Source organism: Thunnus thynnus, chromosome 9 (genome assembly GCF_963924715.1).
Source record: "Thunnus thynnus chromosome 9, fThuThy2.1, whole genome shotgun sequence".
NCBI lineage: Eukaryota > Metazoa > Chordata > Actinopteri > Scombriformes > Scombridae > Thunnus > Thunnus thynnus.
Window position 1 is genome coordinate 25,194,779 of NC_089525.1, and position 16,710 is coordinate 25,211,488.

Below are 16,710 nucleotides of genomic sequence, written 5' to 3' on the forward strand. Positions count from 1 at the left end.
CACTACTGACTGCTGAGTAGTACTATAATGATAAAACACTTTCTATCTCTCCCACACACACAAACCTCAGAACTGTAAATATAAATCCACTCTCTGTCTTTGAATTCTTAAATCAAACTCAAATGGCCGTTATCTCTCTCTATCTTCATTTAATATATTTTCTTGCTTTCCCGTCATATTAAACATTCATTAAATTCTTCATTATAATAAATAATTGCCCAGACTTTCCTCTCACTCTGCTCAGTCTCTAAATTCTAAAACCTCATCCATCTCTACTCCCTCTCATTATATTCAACACTCCAGTACATATTCTCTCCCTCTCAGCCCCCATAACCCTGGGTTGGGTGACTGCTGGGAGCTTTCACAGTGCAAACAGGCCTTTTGACAGCCAAGGGGGGCCGCAGCCCCAGCTCTGCTCTTACCATCCATCCAGGGTTTTTTTTTTCTGCAAGTAAGCTTAGATTCAGATTAATTACTGTATTTGCTAAACATTTCAAGGCAACGCAGCAATGCGATGGCAGTGATTTGCGACCGAGGCAACGTCAAAAATGGAGGAACAGAAGGTTTTGTTGGTGATAATTGTTCACTAAAAACAATAACCATCTGCATAGTAATGACTCTGCCTGTGTACTTTGTGCTTGAGGGGCTGGGACACTAAATTACATCCCCCAATATTAAAATTGTGTCCCTTGGAAGATTTGTAATCAGACAGAAATTGCGCTAATGCCGTTTGACTGACATTTCAAGATGGAAAAAGCATCTGCCAATGACTGCTGGGACTGCAGAAAGTGAGCCAGTGGGAAAGCCCTGCAGCCTGCCCAAATCCAGCTGTCACTGACCAGCTCACAAGAACAGCTGGATTTTTGTCCCGGGGGAACAAGACAATGTTTTCATACTGTCAGTCAACAAAGACAATGTGTAAGATCAGCGTTTTGCATGTGCAGGGCACCGGGAAATCCGCCAACCTCGATAGAGAGTGATCTGCCGAAACAGGCTGGAAGTCCCTGGTTTTGACCTACACAAGAGAATCACAGCAACAGTGTGTTATTACACTCTTAAAGGGGACGTATCGTGCATATTTCTAGGTCTATATTTATATTCTGGGGCTCTACTTGAATATCTTTGCATGATTTACAGTCATCTTATACTGGCCCTTTATTCAGCCCCTCAGTTCGGCCTCTGTCTGAAACAAGTCGTATCGGCTCCTATCTCTTTAAGACCCCCCCTCCTGATGAGCCGACTCTATTCTGATTGGCCAGTTGCCCCTCGGCAGACTTCCAGCGGCTCGGGACGCTAAACAAACAGTAGTAGTAGAATATAACTTCTTTTTCTCATTCTTTACTCGAAATGGAAACTTCTCAAATACATCCGTACGTGTTCAAGTCGGAATCTGATCTGAAATATGAGAGTGGACAACGTGAGCGACCTTAGCAACAAAGGCTACTGATGGATGGCCGTGGCTTTTGACTTGCAGGGACCGTTTTTAATATAGACGTCCTAAAACAAAAATAACAGAAAATCACAAAAAGCATAATATATCCATTTAAAACAAGAGGTTTCATTTCCAGAGCATCTGTGTGTAGTTTAATATACAAACATTTAACTATAAAAAAGACTTCGTACATGAATCTAGAGCTGAAATAATTGGTCGATTAATCAATCACTCAAGGGACATAAAAAGCAATCCATCATTCCAGCTTCTCAGCTGTGAAGAGTGGTTGTTTTTTTCAGTTTTTTTTAATCATCATAAACTGAATAGTTTTATTCGGTTTTGGTCTGTTGGTCACAAGATATTTGAAGACATCTCCTGGGCTTTAAGACATTGTGATGAACATTTTTCACTATGAGACTAAACAATAATGAAAATATGAAACTCATATATGCTCCTCATATTCACAGCCATGACACACTGACCTCTCATGTACATTATGAACAAATAAAGCATCTGTTGTCGTTCATTTCAGTCTATTCAAACATCCATTCGCACACCTCTACAAAACATTTCTGTTTGTTGCCAAAGACACCTACACGACTAGCTGCTGTTAAGTGCTTTCTTTGGTTTTTCAGTTCTGAAATAAGGTCAGACTTCCTCAATTAAATCTCCTCTCAGTCCCTCTCCAACTGAACTGAAAATGAACCCCTGGCAGATAACGCATCCGCATTTCAGATACAGTGTTTGAATTTTTCACCGTGTAACCACAGAGAAGAGAGGAGAGTGTTGCTGTCGGCACCTGTGATCAGTCAGTCGCCTGCGACTGTAGCGACCAACCATTGAGCCACAGCACGGGTGATTTATAATGTTAGTGGCTCTTGTGGCATGCAGCAACATGGCGTGGTTTAAAAGCCCCTATATTCCCGTCTCTCACCCCCTCAGTGTTGATCTCACCATCCCTTCATCTCTTGTTGCCTCTTTTTCAGATCTCCATCTCTCATTTCAGTCTCTCTTCCCCGGGCTTTCTTTATTTCTCTTGCCTTTTCCTTTTTCCCCCCAGTCCCGTTCATCTCTCTAGCTGTGAGAAAAGCCGTGTTTTATATCTTCACTGTATTTATATTCTTAAAAATGCCGGAATATCCAGGTACAAAGTGTCCCGGCAGCTTCACATTGTCTGCAGTCTTTGATTTTCTCTTTCTTTCTTTCTCCTTTCTCTCTCTCTGCTCACATTTTAGTTCCCAGGGAGGTAAGAGGAGAAGACAGACATATCCCCCCACCACCAATCCTCCCTCCTCCAAACACACACACACACACATGAACACACACACACCTCCTGCCCCACCCACACATACAGAAATACAGGTGCACACTCAGCACACCGATCCATGCTGGTCGACATGACTAATATGCAGTGATATATCATAGAAACAAGTGCTTACACATAGAAACGGTCACCATGCAGGCGCTCTCTTTCGCTCTCCAACAAACAAACACAACCAAGAGCCTAATTTGCAGGTAAAGTATCAGCATGTCAGTTCAGGTTTGTCAGCTTTGTGTTCCCATCACTAAGACACCAGCAGCAAAACAGACAAGGAAACACAACAGCAATGTTTGGCAGCAGCTTGGCTTTAGTGACCAATTCAGGGTTTGATGATGGCGATAATAGTTCCAGCTGTACTGTTATTGCACTCTTGAGCGAGAGCAGGGCTAACTTCTACACATATTTACTGATTTCTCAATTTTATAGCGGTTCCACTTGCTTTTCGATGCAGATAAATGCTGAGCCGAGATCAGTTATTGTTTGAAAGGAGGCTTTCAGTATGACTAAGGCATAGGTTGAAATAAAAACGATCAATAATGCTATACAGCCACAGTAGCAGCCTCCCACACATCCCTGTATTGAATCAGAGACCAGCAGATCACAGAAGAAATGACAGCATTGCAGGCTGGATATGCAACCTTTTAATGGGCTCGGACAAACACATCATGTTTTTTGATAAATATGTTAATTTCATTTTAATTTTGCAGCAGTCAAATCAATAATTTTCAACTTGTAGGTCTCTGAGGACACAGAAACCTCTACATCCACTCTGTGATGGGGGGGGGGTACCAATAGGCTCTGCTGATTTATAAATTGTCAAGAACCCAAAACAGTGAGGAAGTAAAGGAAGCTTTAAGAATATTTGGACGACAGGAACTACTGCATTTAAATACAAGCTGTAACTGGATTATTGTACAGTAGTCTGGCTGCACAATAACAAAGACTGGCAGTCGGACCATTATATTGGATTAACTGTTAATGTGCAAAAATGAAGTCACAATTACTTTGAAGTTTCAATTGGATTGGGGTCCGTTTTGATACTCTGGAGTATATGTGCCTTATTAATGGATTATTAGGGTTATGAGGCATTCACTGTATTCAGATTAGAGGTTTCAAAACTAAACTCCCTAGCAGAATTTTTAAAAAAAGAAACGTTAATTTTACATATTTACTTCCACTTATTAAGAGTTGTCATGTTGTTATTAAGAGTCAGTATGACTGTGACTGTTACTGACTCACAGAGTATGAATAGTTGTATTCAGTATATCTAGATGAGATTTATTTTATACTCAGTTTTCTATAAATGCTCATTTTGTCCACCACATTTTTACTTTACTGTTAGATCTTTGATGCAAAATAAGCTGATAATTTTAAATAATATGACAACCAAAGTTACTGTATATTTTGTATTCTTTTAAGTTATAGTCACCTAGTAAAAATACTGCTGTACAAACCTTCTGGCACAGACAACAGGCATAAATTTGCATGTGATGACATCAATAGCAAATCTGTGGCAGCTTGCTGGCAGCTGTTTCTGAGCGTTTACAGTAGATACCAGCTGAGCAAGTTGTTTAATCTGCAGATCTCACTCTAAACAGACTCACCTGACTGCTGACATTTAAATTAATAACAATAATAAGCACACAGTCCTGAGTAATTACCCATTTTCATCAAGGTCTCATAAGTTGAATTATAGCTTACCAACTAATTGTTGTTTTGGGTTGTCACATTGTAGGCCTGTTATTTTGTCACCTGTCTAGAATGTTATGCCTTTTAATTGTATTTCCCTTTTTGTAAAAGTATTTCGCAATAAAACACACAACTTTGTTTCCAAGTTGTTAAATACAAAACATGATTTTGGTGTGAAGTGAGTGTGTGGTTGAGGTGTTTTCTCAGCTTTCAGTAGCTGATAGATCTTTCACTGTCGCTTCCTCTTTTTAACTCAGGCTTTACATATATATAGTCTATATATACAGGCTTTATACAGTAGATGTGTAAGTGCTGTCAAGTACGCCTGCTTTGGTGTCTTCTTTTTTTTACACTAGTCATATTTATGAGTCTCTACTTAAATGTCAGTGAAATCTGTCAAAATGCTCATCCAGTGGTGGTGCAGCTCAAATTAAAATGTGAAGCAGTTGAAGCTAGTTTGAAACGCAGTATTTACCATTTGACTCCTACAGTTAGAGGGTTGTACAAAATACACGCTGTACTGTTTCCAAAATAGGACACCTTAACATATGAGCGGTTTGATCTTGAGATGAGTTGTCAGTTCTGTCTTTACATTTTAATTAGTCTGCATTGTGCAGGTGTGCTTTCACTTAATGTTTGATATTACCAAGGCGGAAACATGTCACAACTTGAGCACTTCCCTTGTTTTTGTCATAGATGTAATCAGGTGTCTATATGGAACATCCTGACTGGAAACAGCCTGGAGTTAAAAATAAAGCACAATGACGTGAATCGTGATAATTTCATACATTCAAATACACCAATCAAATGAACTAAAAAAGCCTTCCACTGATTAATAAGATAACACTCATGTCTTTAACCAGAAATCTGATTTTACAAGGTGTTGGGGGTGTGTGGCGTGTGTTTGTGTCACTGATGTGAGCCTTTATGATCAGATCAGAAATGACTCCACACTCATGGATCCAAAACATGAATCAGCACAACCATCAATCAACAGGGACGACGAAACCGATTTTAAAGCAGCCTTCAAAAAGGTTGAACGATCTTCACCGTGCACCGAAACAGATCCAACGACCATATCAGTGTCATGATTATTGACCGGTGGTGATTTGTGCGTGAGCATCTGAAAAAAGGGCAGTCCTCCCTGAACCGTAATTGACAGTCGTTATTCCCGTGACCTTGGACTCTCGAGCTGTTAGGCGTAGTTGGGGCGGATATGGAGGGGTCTCACCCGAAGCGAGGGGAGAAAAGGGGAAGGGAAAAGATCAGAGCTGTAACTTTAATCTTTGATGTCATCAAGAGACACAGCCCGCAGCCTGTTGATGACATCACAGATTACAATCTCTGGTTTCTTTTTTGAAGAGGTGGCTGCACAAATTTCAGATTTAAAAGATAACAATAATTCAGCTTAAGGGTTGGATGATCATTTATCCTCACACCCTCCTTCTCCTCCTCCTCCTCCTCCTCCTTCCACACCCAAAAACCTCCACTCCCCCCTCCTGTTTATTCCCTACCTTGATCCAATTTTTTCGAGAACAGTCTTTTCCAGCCCCTATCATAAGATGCATCTGTCACCTGTGTGTGAATCCGGTTGAGTGCATGCATGTGTATACTTGTGTGTCAGTTGACTTCCTATGTGTGTGTGTAGGTGTGCGTGTGCACGCGTTTGATTTATTAGTGTGCGTGCCTCAGTGAAGGAAACCGCTCTCCAGAAAAGAAACACAATGAAAGGGAAATATGTGTCATGTCCTTGCTAGCCCTCGAAGGAGAGGGAGATCTATTTCTGTTGCCACAAATGGAGGTGTTCAAACAGCCTTCAATGGCAGAGATTTGCCTCTTCACACACACAGACACACACACACACACACACACACACACACACACATACATACAGAGAGAGAGCGAGAGCTAGAGAAAAGGCTAATCATTCTTGTGAGGCGAAAGAGACTGAGCGAAACGCACAGATGAAAAAGATAATAGAGTGAGAGAGAATTAAGAGAAGGAGGAGGAGGAGACGGAAAAAGAGAGAGAAGGGGGAGGGGAGGAGGAAGGCAGAATAATGTACACTGAGTTCACAAATATTGGCACACAGACACACACGCACTCACACAGACACACACACACACACACACACACACAGACACACACACACACACACACACACACAGTTCCCACATAAAAGCAGAGTGCTAGTTGTTTACCTAGAGGCATGCCTTTGTTGAGGAGATGTGAGCTTCCCATGGCGTGTTCCCCAGCCGGCCAGCACAGAACAGAAACCTACAGTCTTCACACAGCAGACATGAACAGGAATCCAGTCAGCATATGGCGGCTGTGGCCAGCTACCTCGCTTCCCTTAGTCCTTCTCCCAGCCCCTTAGTGACAAGCATACACATGTGCTCCCCCTCTTTTCTCTCTCTCTCTCTCTCTCTCTCTCTCTCCCCTCCCTTCCGTCCCCTTCGCTTGCCGGCACTCTATCTGTCTTACCCCCCCCCCCCCCCCCCCCCCACCTCCCTCCCTGCCTCCCTCCTTCCCTTTCGTCTCTAGCTCCCTCCCTCCCCTCCCTTTCTCACTTTCTATTACAGAAAATCTCTCTGTCTTTCTGTCTTTCTGTCTCTGTCACCAAAAAAAAAACAAAAAAAACAAAAACATGCGCACACACACACTGAATGCAAGCACCGCTACGTTTATGAGAGCAGGAGGACAAGTAAGTGTAAAAGAGATGGCGGGAGGGAAGAGTGTGTGTGTGTGTGTGTGTGTGTGTGTGTGTGTGTTTGAGAATGTTTGTGTGAGAGAGAGCAGGAATGGGGAGGAGCTAACGCCAGCCAAAATTCATCTTTTGTTTCCTTAAAGACGACGGAGGAAAAAAAAAAAAAGAAAAGAAAAGAAAGAAGAGTTATGCAATTACAAGGCTGTAGCTTGTAGAGAGGAAAAACTTGTTCTCTCTATTATAAGGGAAACAATTATGAACCTCATGAAAACTTCATTGTAATTAGAAATAAAATGTTTGGACTTCATAAGCTGCTTCTGTGTGTATAATAAATAATTACAAACCCTGCACAAGAGTTTCCCAGACCCAATTTAATTGCTGGTTTTGTTCTAATAATTTCACTTTATAAGCTTATTTTTGTAATTATACAAAGTATGGTCGCCTTTTTCAGAACATTCGAACTTGTCATTTCAGTTAGTAATGACCATTAAAATTCACACTTAGAACTAAATAATACATTGTACTCAAACATTTCCATGAATAATCCACAATTTCTGCAGATGTGTGAGTGAGTGTGCTTTACTTGTACCCCATTTTCATATCATATCATATATCATATCATCAAGGTTAGCATGAAAATGCCAAGCATGAACACAGGTGCATTACATATGTTTTTCTTTCAAGTAAGGTGGGTCAAAAGCATCAAATTAGATACTCTGCACAAACAAAACTGATGTGATGTGTATGCTGATTATTTGCAGGATAAACAACATGAAGAGTCCTTGATGTGTTATCTTGTAAAATACTGTCAAGGACATTTAAACTGATGAAAATAATCCTCACATAGCTAAAATATCCAAATCCTATTCAGAGTGTTCAGTATATTTTATATGGGGAGGGATAGGAAGCTCTTAAACTGTTATTTAATTATAGAATTACTAATTATAGAAGTACTGCAGTTGGCCTAAATATTGTAAATATGAATTAGTCCATACTCCAAATAGACAAAAACAAATGAATGAATATCTACAACTGTGCTGTTTTCCATTCACATACGTTTATCTGTGATACAACTAGTAAAACTTTTCTATTATATGATAATATTATATCATAAGTACAAGTATTGCCAAAACTTGAGATAAGGCAATAGTTTAATTATCCAATTTATGATGAGGTTTTATTGCTACAACACACACAGTCAAATGGATGGAGTTTATGATTTATTGTGGCTTTTTACTTTTTAGCTCTAAGCTGACTTTTTTTGTTTTATCGGACAACCCAAGTTCAAATTTTCTGATTCTTGTTTCCTCCAAAAACATATAATATCCGTATATTGCAAAATGTAGAATATGACTGCCAACAGATTATATTTTTGATGAGATACTTTTACTCCTGTGTAACATAATACCTTTACGTTGTGCTTTTGTGCTCCGGTTGACACCTTTACACCTACTCAGACCCTTTCTATTCCTGCAGTGGTGATGTTGGAGTCACTCTTATCCACACTTGGCCACTTAATAACCACAGTGATATAAGCAGCCTCAGATGCCCCCCTAACTGCCAGGCACTAACCTAGTTTAACAGCAATGATGGTTACATCACATCCTCACTATTGGTAAATGTCACATGCAGCCAGTGGGCAAGTTGTTCAAATTCAAAATGAGGCGGATGGTGAGGGAAACAGTTGTTTTCAACACTGTCGGTAGGCTGACTCATGACCTTTATCATATACTATCAACCCCCACTTGTCTCATCAACTCCTCCTGTCATTCACCGCTGGCTTCATGCTAAACAGAATGATAAAACTATCTTCACAGGAGAATGAACTTGTTATCCGCAGATAGGAAATATGGCTCCCCGTGATGAGCAGAGCTCTGAACCCCAGCTTTTTGTTTCATAAAATAATTCAACAGGGATTTAGTCAGCCCTCTCCAGCTGTTAGATTCGTCATCATCTCTTTCCACACCAGCGACAGCAATGAGTCAGAGACCAGAAGAGGTCTGATGGGAATTATGCCTAATCATAAGCCAGCAAGAGGACATGTTATTTAGGCTCAAAATAAAACTGTATTTGCTGCCTTCTACAGCGCTTCTACCACTGTGACTCTAGGTGTGTTCATTAGATCATGTCTACACCAGATGGAGCAGTCAAGGTAGAAGAGGGCATGTCTCAGTAGTTCCTCAAAACAAGAAGTAAATACTTAAACTAACAAAGCTATGAAGGTAAAGCAAAAGTATGCAGTTGAAAAAAAACAAAACAGCTTTTTTCCAGCAGCTGCAGGTGACAGCATACTGGGAGCCAGTAAAAGAGGCATGATCAGTTACCAGTCTAAACAAATGAGGCGCTTCTTGTGGTTGCAGAGTCACCACTCTTTGTGCAAGAATGTACCAACTTCAACTGTGTTCAGTATTCCCTATTGGCCTGACCCTTGACACCATCTCTAGATGCTCATTGCACGTAGAACCATTGATTAGTGGCAAAGGGTAAAGTTTCAGATGTGCGATGGTGGCAAAATCCCTTCTGTTTGTCATACAAAAGTTGACTTGCCTTTTGAACTGCAGTCGAATGGCAGCCACTGTGAACAGAGTTGAGCCTGTCCCTGACTTTCAGACTTGAAGAACAGGGCCCCTCAACAATATAAAGATTCCAACTAAATCTGATTTTATGAACATTTGAGGTAAGAAAAAAGGCAACGTGCTGAATTATGAATAATGTTCAAATTATGACAATTATTTTAACAGTTTGTTTACAGGCTTTAAGAGCTTAGTGAGAGTGTATGACATCATATTACACCAACAGATCAATATCCAGCTTGAATCAGCCCAATTCATGCCCACAAAGTTTGCCTGAAACTTAGGTGTCATGATTGATGACCAACTAACCTTTAAGGTTCATGTGGCCTCGATTGCTCGGTCGTGTCAATTTGCCCTGTACAACATCAGGAAGATCAGACCCTTTCTGTCTGAGCATGCAGCACGACTCCTGGTGCAGGCTCTCATAATATCAGGCATTGACTACTGCAACTTCTTACTGTCAGGCCTCTTCGCATGCAGGTTCAAACCTCTGCAGATGATCCAGAACACAGCGGTGCATCTGGTCTTCAACCAGCCCAAAACAGCACGTCATCCCACTGTCGATATCCATCCACTGGCTCCAAGTTGCTGCCCGCATCAAATTCAAAACCCTGACACTTGCTAACAAAACAGCAACTAAAACAGCTCCCACCTACCTGAACTCCCTCATTCAGGTCTATGCTCCCTACCACTCACTACGCTCTGCCAATATAAGGCACCTGGTATCACCACCACAGCAGAGTCACTAGCCAGACTCTTCTCTTCTGTAGTTCCCCGGTGGTGGAACGAGTTACCAAACTCTTTTCAATCCACAGAGTCCCTCTTGATCTTCCCTCAGAAATGCTAGAGACCAAGCTCTTTCCTGAACAACTCTGCACCTGATGGACTTATAAAATAAAATAAAAAAATAAAGCATCTTCATCCTATCAGACCTGAACTTAGCTTTATGGCACTTACTTGTGTTGTTCTCTCCTGACTCTCCTGTGATGTATTAACTCTCATGTGTACGTTACTTTGGATAAAAGCGTCTCCTAAATGATATTGTAACACTGTAACATTAAGCTCCACACTGGAGAAACTACAGATGAGTGTCAAATTAAAGGAAAAACCAACTTAAAGTGTCTTAGTAATGTTGTTAGGCCACCACATGCTGCCAGGACAGCTTCAGTGCGTCTCAGCATTCATTCTATAAGTCTCTGAACTCTTCTGGAGGAATGAACACCATTCTTCCAAAAGATATTCCTTCATTGGTGTTTTTTATGATGATGGTGGAGAGCGCTGTCTTAACACGTCAGTCTAAAATCTCCCATTGGTGTTCAACTGGGTTGAGATCTGGTGACTGCAAAGGCCATAGCCTATGATTCACATCATTTTCATACTCATCAAACCATTCAGTGACCCCTCATGCCCTATGAATTGGGGCATTGTCATCCTGGAAGAGACCGCTCCCATCAGGATAGAAATGTTTCATCATAGGATAAAGGTGATCACTGAGAACAACTTTGTATTGGTTTGCAGTGACCCTTCCCTTTAAGAGGACAAGTGGACCCAAACCATGCCAGAAAAATGCCCCCCACAACATAACAGAGATCCCCTAACTGTAGGGGTCAAGCATTCAGACCTGGACCAGTTTTTCCTTTAATTTGTCACCCATCTATATCAGCCACTCAATATTGGAATCAGGTGCACTAACTCTAAAACCCAGACGCACTTGAGCTGCCAAAGGTCTCGCCATAACCGCTGTGATATATTAAACTCAACCAATTATGCTAATTAAATCGCTAAAATGATTACTTTGTTAATTGGAAACATTTCTATGACTTCCGCCATCATCACACATAGATGATATTGCTATAAAGTCCATGCATTCAAGCATTAAAGGCTGCAACACATTTCTGTATGACAAGGAATGGATAAGGTAGGCAGGTCCAGCTTTGCCTCTTACACCAAATTCAAACTGACAACCTGGAGTCAACAAACGTGAGAAGCTACAGACACATTTGTGATGTTGACAAGGCCGACGGCAACTTCACTCGGACCAACTCTTACACGCTAGACACAAACGTTCCCCGGGAGGTAGAAGAAACATGAAACATATTCTGTGCTTCTAAATTAGGATGGAGAGGGGAGAAAACAGTGCAGGGAGAAGATTATCTGAACTCCCCTTGCTACAGTACACAGGGAAGAAAGAACAAATGCTCCTTAGAAGGAAAGAACAAGTAATGATTGGTAGAATATTTAATGCTTCTCATGAGGGAAAAGAAGAGTGAGGGGAGGAAAGAGATGAGAGAGGATAGATAGAAAGAAGTTTTCATGTGTGCAAACCAAGCAGTGATATTCACACATACAGTATATTGTGTAGGGTGGGCATCAACAGTTACGCCCTTTCCTCTCTTTATCACTCCACACCCACTGTTTTCCTCCTCTTCAGTTTCTCTCCTCCTCCATCCCCTCTACCTCTCAGCTCCTCACCCTCTATCCACCTCCCCTCTGTCTGCCTTTCCCCTCCCCTCTTCCTTCTCTGTCTCTTTACCTCCTGCTCTTGCTTTCTGTCTTCTATCCCTCACAATTTCTCTCTCAATCTCATTCGCACTTCATCACCCCCCCCCCCCCTCCCCTCCCACTCCTCATTCCCACATCTCTTTCACTCTATTTTCCATCTCTGGATTTCTCACCATACATCCCACCCCCCCCCCCCACCCCCCCCCCACACACACACACACACACCCACCTCCCACCCCTTCTCCCTCTCTCTGTAGTCACTGCAGCGTGTCTAATGGTTCAGCTCCTTCTCAGCAGATCCACCAAGCGGAGGCCGGGCGAGCGGCAGCCCCGACTAACGCCTCCCAACCGCTGGCCTTATCAAGACTGACAGCCAGCCAGACATTGAGCTATCACTAACACACACACAGACACACACATTTATTTATACAAGCTCATGCACAGACAAATGTATCCACACTCACACCAGCAGTTGCGTGCAAAACAAGTATACTAACATACTGTGGTACAGGTTCAAACGCAGATACACAAGAAGCAAAAAAAAAATGCAACTGCAACCAAGTGTGCACATGTACAAACAGAAAAAAAGAGATTAATGAGACACATGGATGCACTCTTACATTATTTCTCTAAATATGTGGCCTTGCTACAACACAATATCCATCACACAAGCTGCAAACGTGCAGATGGATGCGGGGACACACAAACACACACACAGCAAATTTGATTTATGGATACTGACAGTGAGCTGCAGAGTAGTGTGAATGCCACTACAGAGGAGAGTGCAGATACTGGAGAAACCGGCAATCTGATCTACTACAGGAGCAGACGGGTACCGCAGGCATGAAGCATCTAACCCATAGATGCTATGTGTAGAGGAGGAGGAGGGGGGGAGGAGGGGGAGGAAGAGGGAGGGCAGAGGAGGAGAATGAAAGGAAGTAGAAGAACAGGCAGGAGAGATGAAGGTTGTTTGAAAGGAAAAGTGAAGGGAAGCAGGATGAAAAGAAAAGGGGGATAGGAAGAGGTGAGCGGTAAAAAAGGAAAGAGCAGATTAGGGAGAAAAGGGGGTGGAGGATGAGATTTGTAGGAAAGGAATCATTAATATCACAGAGAGTTGGATGTTGAGAATTAACTGACAGCTGAAAGTCCTCAATAAATTGTAACTGTAACTGTACGAGGTCTCCAGATTAGAGAAACTGCTTTATGGCAGTTTAAATCTTTGGTCAAGCTGAGAAGATCATGGCCAGCAGAGGAAAATCCATTTAAAAGCACTTAAAAATCCAATATCGCTGGTAATATAGGGGTCTCATTGATGTGACATGCTCTTGACTTTTTTACAGCGTAATCACATCGTTTCCCATCGTATACTTATGTGTGTATGTATGCAGTTGTTAAAAAAGTAGCATAAGGATGCTTAAAGAGTGATCACTGTATCTTAGAAACCTGTGATGTATGAATGTCATTTTAAAGGATGGGTTCACAATTTTTCAAGTACGTATTAAAACAACAGTCAGGTGACCAAATTGAAACATGTTTTTCTTATCATAATGATTCTTCCTGTTCATACTGACCATCAGAGGATCCCTTCATAACTGTACTCATAACACACACACTGTAAGTGATGATAGGGGACAAAATCCACAATCCTGCTTCTGTGCAAAAATGTAATTTAAAAAGTTTATTTGAAGTTAATATGAAACTTCAGCTGTCCACTTAGTCAAATCAAGTAGATATCTTTCAATGTTAGTCTTTTTAGTGCCAAAGTCCCTCTTTATGTTACTATACTTCCACCGCAGCTCAACAGGGAAACGCTATCTGAGGAAACACAAAGAGGGAATTTTATGCTAAAAAGACTGTAAATGTGGCAGATATCCACTTGATATGACTAACTCAGACTGCTGAAGCCTTATATAAGCTTCAGATAATCTTTTAAATGAGAAAACTTGAAAGCACATATAAAGGGGATCTTTTAATAGCCAGTATGAACAGGAGGAACGATTACAGCGAGAGGAAAACCTCTTTCAGTGCTTATACGGGCACCTGACTGTTGAACACACTTGAAAAATTGTGAACCTGTCCTTTAACAGCATATTTCTGTCACAGAACATGGAAAGTTTTGGAGTAATTGTGAACATTAACTCTGAAACGTTAATAAACATTTGAGGGGTTAACAGTGGGTTATGTTATTATTTCTTCACACATATAACAGCTTATTCTGATGCCTCAGATGCTACCTTAAAGCCTGTATTACCTTAGTATACTATATATAAACACCAAGAAACTGAAGGTCTAAAATCTGCAAGATATGGTCATTTTTCACATCAGAGTAAATTTTCATTCATGTGATGGTGAGACCTTTTTATAAACGAGTCCTCAGGTTTTGGTGTCAGTCCGTTAGAAATAAAGACCAACAGCTTCTTTCTATTGCACCAACATTCAACAACCACTCAGGGCAAAATTCATTCAGAGTTTAAAAGATACCAATTCACAGCTGATTCCTTCATCATCAATAAACAATAATCCTCCGGTCACACATACTGTACACACAAAAAAAACAAAAATAAACACTCACATATTTATATATTCATACAGACGCATATAAGCAAGCCTCCATAATTACACGCAAATACAGAGACATTTTCCCCCCTATTTGGCTTGGCACAGAGATATCTCCTAACACAGTACAGAGCCAGGCTGAACGGCCGGCAGCTAGAATCACATAAACCAACACGTTCACACACACACACACACACACACGCTACACACAAATTACACACAGGAAGCACTCAATACGGGGCCTAAAATACATCACAAACCTTGCATCACCTTCCTCTCTGCGTGTCCACTGTTCCACTTTGTTCCAAGGCTGGGTGGGGGTGTGGGGGTGGGGCATGCAGCAGATAATGTGCCAATTGTAAGCGACTACAGTTTGTGCCAGCCAATCAGCACGGCCTGGCACTGGACAGCAGCCAATGGCAATATGTTCACTCCAGCTGGGGGGAGGGTGCTCTCACTAACACAGGAAAAGAAGATATGGAAGGGGTGTAAACGCGGATTGTAACCTGTATTTTGAAGATCTAAAAAGACTAGAAATTATACAGTATGTGCCCTATTTTCTATGTAATGATGCCTTCACTTCTTAGGGGTTGACCTGTTTTTTTTAATGATCACATTTCAGTATTATTGGGATAAAATATTGTGTTTTACACACTATTAAACACACATGGGTGCACTTGAACTAAACTCAAGATTAGGTTCCAAATGGACAATCTTCTTCTTCTTCATCCCCACTAACTTCAGGCTTTTTCCCACTCAGATTTTTATATTTTTTTCTTACATCTCTCAAATATCTAATAAGTTTTATTGCTTTTAATGATGGTCTTCATGTCCTCTTTCTTGATATCTTGTTTAAAAATGCAGCCCTTGCCAGGCAATATGAGGTTTTATTGACTATAGTGTCTTGTGGTTTGCATTATATTTACCATGTGCACAATACCAAGGTTGAAAAAATGATTATTTTCATTATTGATTATTAATCTGATTATTTTTTCTGATTAATTGTTGAATATAAAATGTCAGAAAATAATCTTGATGAGGTTTTGATCACAGTTTCCCAGAACTTAATGTGACATCTTCAGATTGATTGTTTTGACCAACAGTCCAAACCTCCAAAAATATTCACTTTATAATTATACAAAACAGAGAAAAACAGCAAATCCTCACATTTGAGAAGCTTGAAACTGGATTTTTGTCATTTTTGCTTGATAATGACTTGAATCTACTGATTATCAAAAATGGTTGCTTATTCATTTTGTGTTGATCAATAAATTCAGCTATTAGTTTCAACATTACACTACACACCGCTGTCATCTGTTCTGTCTGTAACTGGTAGCCAAAACGCTGTAGTTTCACATCTATCAGATGTTTTGTATTTGAATATCAGGAATCTGATCTTGTTAGATTACAGTTAACAATGTAAATGTAATGAGTGATAGATAAGGCATCGACTCACCTCTGCTTCAAGTAGATGATCAAATACAGCAACCCTGAGGAATACAAGAGCACAAAGCTGACTGATGTTTATCAAGCCTTGATTTAATTACAGAAACATTTTATAGTAAATTTTGATGCTCTCACTCTGAGCCACATTGTTAATGGACATGAAATGGCAGGTAGAATTGCCAAATATCTCTCAGATTGTTGTCATTCTAGCATATTTTACATGTAAATGAAGGAAATTCACATTACTCAGTCCTGGTACAATAAATATGCAATATATAAAAAGTATGGGAGTAAAATACTGAAAATACCAGATAATAATAATAATAATAAATACTATAAATATTTTTTAAAGTATAAATCTTAAAAAACAACTAAATTATGAAAGTACCAAGTTATAATAGCAGTGAAAGAAGGCTGAGTGTATGGCAGGGATGAGAAGTCCTTGAAGTGATCAGGAAAAATGGGAATTTGAACATCTAACATC

At 40.6% G+C, this 16,710-nt stretch overlaps 1 protein-coding gene across 4 annotated transcripts in view; it reads right to left on the bottom strand.

The window, feature by feature from the left end:
• LOC137189788 (C-terminal-binding protein 1) overlaps positions 1 to 16,710 on the bottom strand; it is a 37,326-nt gene that overhangs the window by 18,500 nt on the left and 2,116 nt on the right. For 2 of the 4 annotated variants that reach the window (XM_067599850.1, XM_067599853.1), the window contains exon 1: positions 6,644 to 6,904. In XM_067599850.1, coding sequence (XP_067455951.1) covers positions 6,644 to 6,683 — 40 coding nt within the window. In that variant the 5' untranslated portion in view covers positions 6,684 to 6,904. Of the gene's footprint in view, positions 1 to 6,643; positions 6,905 to 15,040; positions 15,238 to 16,236; positions 16,271 to 16,614; positions 16,703 to 16,710 lie in introns of those variants that run through there. The other 2 variants (XM_067599851.1, XM_067599852.1) reach the window with 2 other exon arrangements.